General features: G+C 55.8%; 1 protein-coding gene across 1 annotated transcript; it reads left to right on the forward strand.

Annotated features, from left to right (window-relative positions):
* Positions 1-529: 529 nt before the first annotated feature.
* Positions 530-13,358, forward strand: WNT10A (Wnt family member 10A). Its single transcript, XM_070423315.1, has 4 exons — positions 530-1,022; positions 2,046-2,308; positions 9,546-9,925; positions 12,279-13,358. The coding sequence occupies exons 1-4, from the start codon at positions 907-909 to the stop codon at positions 12,774-12,776; spliced, it is 1,257 nt and encodes a 418-aa protein (XP_070279416.1). The 5' UTR covers positions 530-906; the 3' UTR covers positions 12,777-13,358.
* Positions 13,359-13,587: the final 229 nt, after the last annotated feature.

A 13,587-nucleotide genomic window follows, 5' to 3' on the forward strand; every position in this document is an offset into this window, starting at 1 on the left:
GAACCCCTCTTTGCAGAATCCAACACCTGCCTCGACAGCCAAGCCTGGGAAGTCCCCCCTGAAGTGGGGGAGGCGAGCAGAGGGGCCAGCCCTTCCCCTTCCAGCCCTTGCAGGTGTGTGTATTGGGGGGGGGGCGGGACCGCTCCCCAGCAGCTGTGTCTCAGCCAGGCACCCACACCTCCCAGTAACACACACCTTCCAGCACAAACCAGCACGTCCGGAATACTGGCACCTCCCTGTGCCTCTGCGCGCACAGACCCCAGCCCCCTCCTCCCCTACCCCCCGCGTGTCCGCTCCCACCCAGAGTCCTGAGCGGACGCAGTGGCCTCAGGACGCGTACACGCCTCCACTCCTCCACCCCGTCGTGACGTCACGTGGGGTAGAGCCCTGAGACACGCTGGGGGGTGGGGAGGCGGCGGCGCTCCCTGATCTGGGACAGTCACTCTCTGGGCGGCGAGGCCAGGCACAGACAGCGCCGCCCCCCCCCACACCCCCCACCCCGGCTCTCCCCACACGCCCTCGGAAGCGAAGGCTCGGCGGGACAGCGCTGGGGGGCTGCCCGGCACCCCAGCCTCTCGTCCCCAGCCCGCAGCACCTCTGGGCCCCCCTTACCCTCAAGAGGCACCAGGAGTTGTCGCAGGGGGGGCTCGGGAAATTCCCTGGACCCCTGTGCCAGGAGGTGCCCGGTGCGCCCGCCCGCTACCCCCCCCCCCCGGGGGCGGTGCCCGGGGGCGCTGCCCCATGGAGCGGAGAGGCGGGCGCTGTCTGCTCCCGGAGCCGTGACCCAGGTCGGAGCTCTGTGTCGCAGCCACCCTGACCCCCGCGGATCATGCGCCGTCGCCCCTGGCTCGCGGGTCCTGCCGGACTGTGAGCCCCCTACTCCCCGCCCATCACGGCCCGCGCGCCATGGGCAGCACCCACCCTTGCCCCTGGCTGCGGCTTCTCCGACCTGGGCCCCAGCCGCGGCCCGCGCTCTGCGCGCTCCTGTTCTTCCTACTGCTGCTGGCTGCCGCCCTGCCCAGGTGAGCCCTCACCTTATGCTCCGCCCTCCTAGAGAGCTGGGACCCCCAGCCACAGAGGCCTCTGGGGACCCTGGAAGGAGGGAGGGACAGTGTTGCAGGAAAGTCCTGCTGCCCAATGAAAGACAGTGTCCTCATAGGAGGGTATAGAACTGGTGACAGAATATGGGCAGTCCAGGGAGACAGGGCAGTGCCCAGGAGAGTGATGGCTACTAGAAGGGAAGGTGTGTGTGTGTGTGTGTGTGTGTGTGTGTGTGTGTGTAGCAAGTACCAAGTTGGAGTCAGTGCTGTGCTGGGGCCATGCACCCCCACCCGAGGAGTAAGTTCAAACTGCCTTGCTTCACCTTGGAGATGGCTCACAGGCAGGGACAGGGTTGGGGGTTGGAAGGGTATAGCCCAGGTGGGGCCAGTGAGGTACTGAAGATGGAAGGGTTGTGTGTGTGTGTGGTGTGTTTGTGTGTGTGTGTGTGTGTGTGTGTGTGTGTGTGTGTGTTTGAGTGAGCCCAGCAAGCTGTGTTATGTAAATAGCAGTCTGTATTCACATGTACGTGAATGTGAGAGCTCCTAGATGTTAAGATGAACACATGTGTGTACTTGTGTGTCTGTGTGTGTAACTATGTCTGGTGAAGTGTGCATTTGTGTAAGTGGGTCTGGGTGTTCACCTCAATGTGCAGAAGTGTGTCTTCAGGAATATGACTGTCTGAAACATGTCTTAAAGAGTGGTCTTCTGGGGAATGCTGTGTGTGTAAGCATCTATGTCTGCAGATGTACTTATAAAATAGTGTGTGTTCAGGCATTCCAGATGTGTGCATTTGCACATGTTTACCTGTGTGGGTGTGCAGCTGGGTGGGTTTTGTTGGAGTTGATGCTGGTGAGAAGGTCAAGAGAAAGAGAATGCTTTAGGGGTACACTGATGGGCACAAAGTCAAAGGCCAGGGGATAATAGCCTTTGGGACAGACTGTGTATTGTTAGATGGGGTCCTCCTAGTTCCCCAAACACTCACCCACCCCCATCCCACTCTGCAGGTCTGCACCCAACGACATTCTGGGCCTCCGCCTTCCCCCAGAGCCCGTGCTCGACGCCAACACCGTGTGCCTGACATTGCCCGGCCTGAGTAGGCGGCAGATGGAGGTGTGCGTGCGCCACCCTGATGTGGCGGCCTCAGCCATCCAGGGCATCCAGATTGCCATCCACGAATGTCAGCACCAGTTCCGGGACCAGCGCTGGAACTGCTCTAGTCTCGAGACTCGAAATAAGATCCCCTACGAGAGTCCCATCTTCAGCAGAGGTAGCTGCCCCTCTTCTTGCCCCTCTGCCTGCCCCATCCAGCACCTCCACCTCAAAACCTATATCTGCCAGCCATCCCCAACCCACTCCCTCAAGCCGGCAACCGCCTCAGGTGCCCACTTGCCAGCCATGCTACCTTTATCTGGTCTCAGAAATGCCCCCCCCACACACACACAAACAGTGAGGGGGGGAAGGGGCACACAAATGGGGAAGAGTTGGCTAGAGGCTGGGCTGTGTGGGTCCAGGGTGGCAGGTTCCATGCCTGAGAAGGGGACTCCTGGGTTATCCTGCCCTGTCATTGCAACGCATTATCTCAGGCCCAGGAACTATCTATGTCTGTGACCTGCCTCACTTACCCTCCACCTAGCAAACAGCATTGGGGTCAGAGAGCCTGTGATAAAGTACCTAGAATCAGCATGAAGAGGCATGGGGGACTTTTGCCAAATGGCGTAGGTGAGGGAAGCCTGGGCAGGTAAAAGGTCTGTACTTCCGAAGAAGCTCTTCCCAGCAGGGTATGCCACCAGCCTCTGTGTCATCCTCACCTCTCTGGAAAGCTCTCTCTGAATCAGAGGCACTGGGTGTGTGTGCCTCCAGCCTAGTAAGCCTGGAGGTCCTGCCAATTTCTTTTTCCCTCACGACACAGAGAAACTTAAGACTCCTGCCCTCCCTCCTCACTGCTAGGTGACCCAGGTCTCACCTGGGCAGTCCCTGGAATGGCTTGGGCTGGAGATCTAGGAAGGTTTTGTCACTCATTTCTGCTCACACCTACCTCCTGAGTTGGTATCTTAGGCCTTGACTCAGGTGCTGTGGGAAAGATGGGGGTCCTGCCTCCTAGCCGGGTCTGGCTGGATGCCTATCTCTCCTACTCAGCTGCTTGGGTGAGACAATGTGGGGACCCGTGTGGGACAGTGTGGGGACCTAGCTCCTTGAGACTTGTCCAATTCTCGGTTGATGGTGAAGGAGGAAGGAAGGGTACTCCTATACCCTTTGGCCTAGGGGCCTGAAGCTTCTGGGAGAATAAGGCTCCAATGGACCCCAACTTCAGAGAGAACTTAGAAAGCCAGGGTCTTCCCCTTTTCACCAGGACCCCTCCCAGGACCCCTCCGAGCATTCCCAGTCTCCCCCAGCCCAGCCCCAGGCCGCCCGCCCCGCCCCCGCGCGCTCTCCCTCCTGCCTCCCCCGCGAGCCCGGGGCGCTGTTTCTCCCTGGCGGAGCCCAGCCCGACGCGTGTGGCGGCATGCAGCCGCGAACTAATCCCCGCGGGCCGCAGCAGACAGCTCCCGGGCCCAGCCGCGCCGCTCGGAGAGGGCGCCCCCCGCCCGGCCCTGCGCTCCCGCCCCGTCCGCCCCGCTGCTCTCGAGCCTCTCCAGCCACTGGAGGGCGGCGGGCCCGGACCCGGGCTGGCCGGCCCATCCGCGCCCGCCCCGCCCTGCCCCGCCGAGAGCCGGCCGACGCGAAGTGACAGGCCTCCGTATCTGTCACGCCCCGGCCGGCGCTGGCCGCCGCCGCGCGCCCGCTCCCACGCCGGGTGGGTCTCTAGGTCACCCGAGTTCCCCGAAGTCACGATCTCCCTCCAGCGCTCGCGCCGCGCAGTGAGGACACCGTAGCACTTTGCTTCGGTTCCGCTCCCTGGGACTCAGGCGGGCGCTGAGCTTCTCAGCCCCGCCGCTTCCGAAGGGGCGAGGCAACGCTAGCTCTTTACCCCTCCTGGCCTCGGCGCCCCTCTTCCTTCTGGTCCTCCTGTCCCTTCTAGACAGAGTGAGCCAGGCGTCCCGGTGGCTGCCCCTGGTGAGGCCCGTGCGCCCAGGGGAGGACGCAGGGTCTTGGACACTGGGGGCGAGTTCCGAGCGATAGAACCTACCGAGCAGGCTTGGCGCGGCGCCAGGCGCTCCCGGGTTCACCTGCAGTTTAATAAGCGGGAGGTGAGCTAGGGGGACGGTAGGGGGAGAGGTTAGGGGTGGAGGGGGAGACTTGCCAGGGCTAGCCGGGGCGGGGCGGCGCCCAAAGCGGGGAGGGGGCGGGACAGCGACTCCTGGGCTTGGCAAGGAGGCTGGGCTCCTTCCTTTGGCCTCAGAACACCGTCGCACACCTCTGCGGCTTCTGCTCCCGGCATGGCGGCATTGAGACACCTCATTTGTACCTCTCCCTTGAGGAGGGGACTCTGGGCTTCTGGAAAGGAATTGCCACTCCCCCCTCAAAGGACCTCTCTCGTCTCCACCTCTCAGTTCACCCTCATGGGGTCATTTCCTGGTCTGCCCTGGTGCATGGACCTGAAGGACTAGCTGAGTTTAAATCCCATGGGACCACTTTTGATGGCAGCCAGCCTCTGGTATAGGCCCTTTCCACAGTTTCACTTCGTTTGAAGCTATGGGCTGTCCACTGTGGGGCCAGGTGACCTCAGTTCTGCCACATGGAATATCAAGGTGCTGAGCCCTCTCCTGACCCAGGCTGCCAATAGGGTTTCTTGAAGGTGCATCCTGCCATGTTTAAAATACAGGAACTGCTAGGTAGAGGTGGTCCCTTGGGCCTTCCATTTTAATGCTGTTACTGTCATCTAATTGTCCTGGCACCTTTCCTGAGATGGGTTGGGCTGAGGGATGGGGTTCTAATGCAGGAGAGAGAAGGAAAGGAGGTGTTCTTAGGAAGGCAGGGCATATAACAGGGCTTTACGCAGCCAAGGAGAGGGGATGTGTGTGTTTGTGTGTGCTGAAGCCTGGGGTTGGGGGACAAGAAGAGGGGCCTCTAGGAGGCTAGAGTCAGAAAAAAAAAAAGCTGTGAGAGGGCTCCCAGTCCCTGCTGGCTGCTTTACCCAGCCCAGGGGCAGCTGTGACCTAAGTGCCAAGGGTACTGGTATTCCCAGCTTTTAGTTCTAGGACCCAGAGGGTTAGTGCCTGGGTGGGTGGAGTATTGGCAGAAGACCAGCTAGAGGGGAGCTCTTCCTTGTGAGAACTAGAGAACCCATCTCTCACTCAGGGACCAGAGGGAGATTTGAGGAAGGGGCTGGACTTGGACCCTGGAGTGAGAAGGGATCAGAGGGCAGGAAGAAGCTTGATGGAGGAGACTGCAATAGATTCACACAGCAGGTCCTGGAGCTCCCACACAGTTTGGGTACTGCCCTCCCTAAGGCCCAGACTCATTGGATAGAAGGCACAGGAGGCCCCACAGCAAGCCAGGCTCCTAGTGCAGGAGAAGCCAGCAAATTAGAGTCCAGCCTGTGTGCTCCAAGGTTTTGGTTCTTTCTTCTCCCACCTCCTTTTCACATTCATCCTCAGAGAGTCTTGGTTTCATGCCTAGGTCTCCAGGCTTGGGGTATGTGGCAGAACTCAGATGGGGACACAGAGGCACAGGCGATCCTATCCCAAGGTCACCTAAGGTCCCATTACTCCAGTAAGTCAGACAACACATACTAAGTACTTGCTGTGTGCCAAGCACTCTTCTAAAGCACTTTATCTGTACTTTAGGGTCCTCAAACAATCCCCATTCGGTAGGTCCTATTATTATCCTCATTTTACAAATGAAGCTAAGAGAGGTTAGGTAACTTGCCTTTAGTCACACAGCTTGTAAGTGAGCTGTAGAGCCAGGACTCAAGTGCAGGCCAGCTAACTTTAGAGATTCCACTCAACTCCTGCCATACTGCCTCCCAAGCTAAAAGGCCACCATGATCTCTGTACCCAGAGGTGAACTGTGCAATGTAAGAGTAGTCCAAGAAATGAAACTGACATGCACACACACTCCTACCCATGTTTGTGCAAGCATGTAGCCACATTCAGTGTCATCCCTAAGTGTTCCCATATGCACACAGCTCTCTCCCTCTCAGCCCAGGCACATGAGCACGCACAGATTGTTTGCACAGAGAGAATGGGGACCAGACCTTTCCCCTTTTCTGTCTGATTCAAATGGGCAGGGCTCAAGCTTCTTTACCCCCTTCAGGTTCCCACTGGCTCCTGAATCCTCTCTCCTCCACACTCCCCTACCCTCCGAATCTCCTCCCCCAGCCCTTTCCTGGCCGTTGGCTTCAGCCTGTAGCAGCAGCTGACTCCACTTAGATGCTGGCAGTCCCTGTCCCAGATCAAAGGCAGAGAGGCTAATTGTGCGTCTTAACGAGCCCCCCACCCCCACCCCAACCAATGCTCCCGGCAGCCCAGCTGGCCATGGCCCCACCCCTCTCCCCCTCCAGCTGGCCAGATGGCACAGTGCCTGCGTCTGCTCCAGACAGTCGGGGCCAGGACCGAAACTGGGGCCCTGAATGGGAACTGGAGGCAGACCCAGTGGGCTGGACTTCTCGAGGCCTGGATGCTTAGAACAGAGGGTGGCCACAGACAGAAACTCCGCCTGGTCACACCTACATGGGGCTGTGACAGCTATTAGAGACCATGGAATGGTTTCTTTTGCTGCCTGTGGTAGGTCATTGCAGGCTGTGGACTACATTTCTCCAGTTTCTTCCAGCCTATCCTTGAATGTAACAGAGCCTAGAATATGATGGTTGGCTTAGCACATCCCCCTGGACCATTCTCTTGCTCTTTCCTGGTGCCATCCATAGTCAGTGCCATGGAAACTGGGAACTGGGCTACCTGGTTTCTTACTCAGCAGCAGGTCTTCCCTGTCAAAATCTTCAGCAAAAAGTTGTCAGGCCTGGAAACTGGGAGAGCTGGGGCTAGATCCAGCTCCATAACCCCCATGACCTTGGACATCTCCCTTTCACTGTGTGTGTGTGTGTGTGTGTGTGTGTGTGTGAGTTCTGGGGAGTAGATTTCTGAGGATGAATATTGCCATTTGTCTAAGGAGCAGGCTGATGACTCCATCAGCAATAAGAAAAGTGCTTCAGAGTTCCATAGACCAGTGGTCAGCAAACTGTGGCTCGCGAGCCACATGTGGCTCTTTGGCCCCTTGAGTGTGGCTCTTCCTAAGCCTTAGGAGCACCCTAATTAAGCTAATAACAATGTACCTACCTATATAGTTTAAATTTAAAAAATTTGGCTCTCAAAAGAAATTTCAATCGTTGTACTGTTGATATTTGGCTCTGTTGACTAATGAGTTTGCCGACCACTGCCATAGACAAAAGGCAATGGATAAACAAAGGCTGTGCTCCTCAGCGTGAATCTGTCCTCCTTTCTCTTGGGCCCCACCTCCCAGAGCAGCGCCTACTCCTCTGCAGCTGCCACCAATTCCCAGTATCCCCTTTGAAGGTTCCAGCCTAATATCCATCTCCTCTTGTCTGTTCATAGCTGGCTTCTTATGAAAGGTCCCAAAGATACCACAAGCTGGAAAGAGAAAATAGAGAGGGACAGTCTGCTGTATGGGCGTCTGGTGACCCAAGTAATTTATTGTAGATGAGCTTCTGGGCTCTGTCCCTGATCAGGGAAACAAAAAGCAATGGCCTGAAACTGTAGAAATAGTGAGTGAGGTCAGACAGCAGGAAGAACTTAATAGCTAATGTTTATATAGTACTTACTATGAGTAAGGTATTATTCTAAGTACTTTAAATTTACTAACTCATTTAATCCTTGGAACAACAGTGGGGCAGATAATAATAACCCTGTTTTACAGATGAGAAAAGTGAGGCACAGAGAAGTCAAGTTGCTTGGCCAAGGTCATATAGCTGTTGACATCTAGTAAGTGGAAGAGGCTAGATTTGAACCCAGGCAATCTGACTTTAAGTTCATAATCTTAACTACTACTATATATCTTAGGGTTTTTTGGTTTTTTTCTTTTTTTGTTTGAGTTGGTTGGGCAGGAAGAAAAGGACAGGGGCCTGTGGTGCACATGGTAAGGTTGGGCTAGGGTCTCTGTCCAGTCTTGGTTGGCTCTCTGGAGCTGTAAGTCCTCTGAGAGCATGTCCTTCCATTCTTTGATGCTGAATGGAAGGCCCCAGTTTTTCCTCTGAACCTCGGGGCTCCCCCAAGGCCTTCAGCCTCTGGCTAGTTTTGGGCTTCCTCAGCAGAGGCTCATGGCACAGGTAGATTCTCCTCTTTGTATGAGGACTATTATTACTTTTAGCTTCTTTCATTGCCCACACAGGTTCAGAGACTGGTCAGAAACTTGTCCCAGAACCTGCTCATAGCTGGTCCTTTCTCAGATGCAGAATAAGCAAGAAGCAGCTGTGGGTCTGGGAGCTAGATACTCTTCTGCAAGTAGGCCTTCCCCTGCCACAGGCCTAGACCTAACAGGGATGTCCCAGAGAAAAGCTCTGGGAACACGAAGGAGGAAAGCAGTGTAGACAAGTCAGTGGCCAGGCTGGCCCAGCCCTGAGCCCCTGAGAGTGGCTCATGAGGGGGTCTTTGTGCCCCCCACCCCCACCTACCACCACCAGCATCTCAGGGAAAGTGTCTGCATTAGATCACACTTCCCTCTCAGTTTTCAACACTATTATGCTTGACCCCATGCAAGGCACAGGGCTCACCTCTAGCATCCCTCAAACAAGCTTCAGCTGACCAAGACTCACCACAGGTAGCCCTTCTCTGAGCAGATGTTCAGGAATGTCCTGTGGACAGGAAAAAGGGAAACTCTGCCAGTTGATTTCCCTGCCTCTCAATTCTGGCCCCAGAGAGGTTCTATGGTGGACCTGGAGTGGGGGCACCAGGCAAGAAATCTTGGGGCCAGGAGCTTTAGGAGGATACCAGCTCCTCTAACTTACCCATCTGCCCGTTAATATTTCCTGCAACCTGGAATTCCATCACTGGTGATTTACTGTTTAGGCTACCTAATTTGCCTTCTTTCTGCAGGCTTATTTTTACAATGCAAATATTATAAGAGAGGTAATAGATTAAGTCCCTGATTTTATTTTATTTTAAATATATATCAAGCCCACAACCCAGGCATGTGCCCTGACCAGGAATCAAACCTGGGACACTTCAGTCTGCAGGTGGACACTCTATCCACTGAGCCAAACCAGCTAGGGCAAGTCCCTGATTTTAAAAAGAATGTTTACTACCAGATACCTCTGTCCAAAAGGAGAGATGTAGACACAAATTCTGAGCTTGCTAAGGGTGATGTTAATGAAACAGGGAAATAAGTGCCAAAACGGAGGGTCATGAGGGAGACTCCCACCACCTGCATCCTCTGGGCAGAACTTGTGGTGTGATTTATGACCCCCTTTGACTCTGTGCTCTGTAACAGGCCTTCTCCCAACACTGGGCTTCAGTTTCCCCTCTGTATGGTGAGTAGCTTGGGTAGAGAAGGCAGAGGAATGGGATGTCAAGGCTGCTCAGAGCCTAAGTTTCCTGGATCTCTACCTGCAGGTTTCCGAGAGAGTGCCTTCGCATATGCCATTGCTGCAGCCGGCGTAGTGCACGCGGTTTCCAATGCCTGTGCCCTGGGCAAACTGAGGGCGTGTGGCTGTGATGCATCCCGGCGTGGGGATGAGGAGGCCTTCCTTCGGAAGCTGCACCGCCTACAGCTGGATGCGCTGCAGCGGGGTAAGGGCCTGAGCCACGGGGTTCCCGAGCACCCAGCCCTGCCCCCTGCCAGCCCTGGCCTGCAGGACTCCTGGGAGTGGGGCGGCTGTAGCCCTGACGTGGGCTTTGGGGAGCGCTTCTCTAAAGACTTTCTGGACTCCCGGGAGCCTCATAGAGACATCCACGCACGCATGAGACTCCACAACAACCGAGTTGGGAGGCAGGTAAGAACTACCCTTCCCAACCCCTCACTCTACTCCCTCTGCCACAGCCCCTCCCCTTCCCCAGCTTGCCTCTCCTCTGGGAACCACATGGATCCCCCTAACTCAGCAACTTTCTCATTGCCCCCTCCTAATTCAGTCAACAAGCATGGATTGAATATCTACTGTGTGCCAGGCACTTGATTAGGCCTGGGGATAGAGGGCAGAAACAACCCTTGCCCTAATTAATTCACCCTCTGCTGAGCAGCCTGCTCTGCCCATTTCCTCTGGGAACATGGTGAGAGACAGGGTTGTAGTCAGACCTCAAGGGTCTAGGCCTGGCTCTGCCACCCTCTCTCCTCCCCTGTGAAGTGGGAAATTTGAACTGGATCATCTATAAGGCCATCGCTCTAGTGTTCCATGATTCTGTGATATTTACTGCTGCAACCCTCTTCTCTCCCAACCTTTCTGTGAAGAATGGGGAATTCCTCAAAGTGAGGTTCCTAGGAATCTCTATAGAACTGTGTCCCAGTCTCCCCTACCCTCAAGTGGTCATGCTACCTCAAATGTCTCATTCATTTGAAGAGAGAGACAGAGAAAGAGAGAGAGAGAGATGAAAGTAATAATAAACTGGATTTATTGAGTGCTTACTATATGTTAGGTACTGTTTGGAGTACTTTACTACGTATTAGCCTACTTAATCCATACAACTACCTATTGAGGGTACTATTATGAACCTCAGGTTAAGATATGGAAACTGAGGCACAGAGAAACTAAACTGACTGAAGGTGATGTAACCAGTGGGAAAGGGGTAGAAGAAGGATTCATCTCTGGGCAGTCGAGCTCTGGGGCCCTGCTCTTTTGCTTACAGCGTAGTCTACTCTAGGTGCACACCTACACCAGGATGCCTCCTTAGCCTCATGGTAACTCAGCACTCTTCTTTCCTGGCTATTCCACCCCTACCCTGCCCCTTCTCTTGCCCTGCCAGGCCTGCTCAGGCTTTGGTCCTGGCTTCCCTTCACTCTGGCTGGCACCTTCTCCATCTCACTCCCCTTTCTCCTGGCCCCTCAGTCAGGCTGGCTCACCCTCTCCTTCCAAAAATATCTCCAAGTTGATTTCGCTCTTCCCATTCTGCCTTAGAGGTGAAGTAAACTGAGGCATATCCACCCTCAGGTCAAGTCTAGCTCCCACCCAGTCCTGCCCTGTCCATGCAGCTCTTTTCCCAAGCTTCAGTACTATCCCAGCCCATACCAGCAGTACCTCCTCCTCATCGTTAAACTGGTTAATTAATGGCTGCTGCCTGTGGGAAGCAGATGTTCTGGAGCTGTTGGCCAGGGGAGGCTTTGGGCTGGTTCCCATGTGGTGCTGACACCACAGGCTGCACATACAGGCTGAAGAGCCTTTTAAAACATGGATGAGCAGGGTGTCTGTCTATGGCCCTCTTGCCCAGGTTGAGGGCCCCCGATCGTTGCCCTCCCTGTCTGAGGGTGTATTTTTGATGTAGAACGGGGGGGGGGGGGTGAGGTGGGGGCAGAGAAGGATGTGGTCAACTTCCTCTGGGTCCTCTGGTGAGGATAATGCCAAGGGCTTCTTTGGGAGGAGACTCCAGAGAAGAGCAGGGCGTGGGTAGGTTCTGTTCCCTAACCATCTCCTTTGGAGGTCTGCGAACCTCTCTCCACTTTCATTGGGTTGGCGGGTCTGGCTCTTTGGGTTCTGTTCCCATTCTGCATTCAGGTAAAGCCTTGGAGCCCTGTTGGTGTTCTGTTTCCTAGGAGGAACTATGTACTCCCCATTGGGCAGAATAAGCCCCAGGCAGTCTACTGGGGGGAGGGCTGTCTCTCCATCCCCTCCCCCTCCTAGGTTCCCAGCAAAGGGTTTCAGGGCCCAGAGGAGGAAAGGGGCTTTTTCAAACTCCCCAAAGCCCCCACTCACAGCCTGGAGCAAGGCCAGAGGCTTTGGGGCTGGGATGTAGTGGGGCCAGCAAACCCCTCTTCTGGCCCCCACCTGAGGGATGGAAGGAGAGGGAATTTCCCTGAGGATCTGGGATCCCCCCTCAGGAAGCAAGAGCCTCCAGCCCCAAGGGCCCCCTGCAGGTGCTGGGAAAGGTGGGCAGGAGGAGGGGGGAGCAGGAAAGAGGGAATTCCCCCAAGGCCTGGCCTGGTGGGAGGTGGGTGCGAGAGCAGCAGAAGCGCAGGCAGATTTCTCTTCTGCACAGCCTGGCTCAGGGGCTGTGCCACCGGCCCTCCAACCCCGCTTCGGGCCTCAGTTTAATGGGCATTGGTTTCAAAAGCCTCTGACTCTCTCAGACCAGTGTCTTGTGTTGGAAGGAGGGCAGTGGGGTGGCCTGGGTCACTTCTCACCGTGCCTCTCTCTGCAGGCCGTGATGGAGAACATGCGGCGGAAGTGCAAGTGCCACGGCACCTCAGGCAGCTGCCAGCTCAAGACCTGCTGGCAGGTGACACCGGAGTTCCGCGCTGTGGGGGCGCTGCTGCGCAACCGCTTCCACCGCGCCACACTCATCAGGCCGCACAACCGCAACAGCGGCCAGCTGGAGCTGGGCCCAGTGGGGGCTCCCTCTCCGGCCCCGGGCGTTCCCGGACCACGCCGCCGGGCCAGCGCTGCAGACCTGGTCTATTTCGAGAAGTCGCCCGACTTCTGCGAGCGCGAGCCGCGCCTGGACTCGGCGGGTACCGTCGGCCGCCTGTGCAACAAGAGCAGCGCGGGCCCCGACGGCTGTGGCAGCATGTGCTGTGGTCGGGGCCACAACATCCTGCGCCAGACACGCAGCGAGCGCTGCCACTGCCGCTTCCACTGGTGCTGCTTCGTGGTCTGTGAGGAGTGCCGTATCACCGAGTGGGTCAGCGTCTGCAAGTAGCAGAGGGCTCCCCTCCCCGAGACTGGCCTTTTCCCTGCTGCTTGAGACCTTGACAGAGTCGCCTTGGCTCCTGGGAGAGGAGGTTGAATCACATGATCTTATAGGAACCTTCCAGTTCTGAGGGTTCTCAAATTTGTAATCACGAGAAAGTCTAGACCTCAGTACTCACTTCTGTGGGCTCCAAGCTCCAGCTGCTCAGTTGGGCTGGGAATTGCCCCACATCCTGGGGCAAGTGCCACCAACCCCATGCCTGTTTCCTTTCATCCTTCCCCCCTTCCCCTGGAGTGGGAGGGAATGAATGGAAGCTGATGGGCAGCGGGAAGAGGATTGAAAAGAAGAAATGGACATAATTGAGCTGCAGAGATCCTAGAGAGGCCCAGACACCCTCCCTGACAGGCTTCTGCCCCTCATCATTCAATTAACAAATATTTATTTTGCACTCTTTGTGGCCTGGTACTCTTCAGGGGATGAGAGGTGCTGGGAATACAGATGTGAATAAGAGAGACAGCACCTGCCCTCTTGGAGTTTATATTCTGGCTGGGGGAGATGGACAATAAACAAGTAAATACATAAACAAGTTCATTTCAGACAATGCTCATTTCAAAACATTGCAATGCTATGTGCGATGAAGAAAATAAAACAGAGTACTGGATATAGAGTAATTTGGGGGGAGTGGGGCTCCTTTAGATAAAGCCATTGAGTGGTCCAGGAAGGCCTCTAGAGTTGTGATACTGTTGCTGGGGACCCCATGAGAAGGAGAACCATGCACAGATTGAGGGTAAGGGCTTTCCAGGCAGAAGCCATGTGAATG

This window comes from Myotis yumanensis, unplaced genomic scaffold (genome assembly GCF_028538775.1).
Source record: "Myotis yumanensis isolate MYYU_CA2020_CCGP unplaced genomic scaffold, mMyoYum1.0.hap1 SCAF_8, whole genome shotgun sequence".
NCBI lineage: Eukaryota > Metazoa > Chordata > Mammalia > Chiroptera > Vespertilionidae > Myotis > Myotis yumanensis.

What these genes read in the sequence shown, in the direction of transcription:
- WNT10A (XM_070423315.1), top strand. Translation starts at nt 907, where the DNA reads ATGGGCAGCACCCACCCTTGCCCCTGGCTGCGGCTTCTCCGACCTGGG. An exon ending in CTGGCTGCCGCCCTGCCCAG is followed by an intron (nt 1,023 to 2,045) that starts GTGAGCCCTCAC and finishes CCCACTCTGCAG; the next exon opens with GTCTGCACCCAACGACATTC. An exon ending in GAGTCCCATCTTCAGCAGAG is followed by an intron (nt 2,309 to 9,545) that starts GTAGCTGCCCCT and finishes CTCTACCTGCAG; the next exon opens with GTTTCCGAGAGAGTGCCTTC.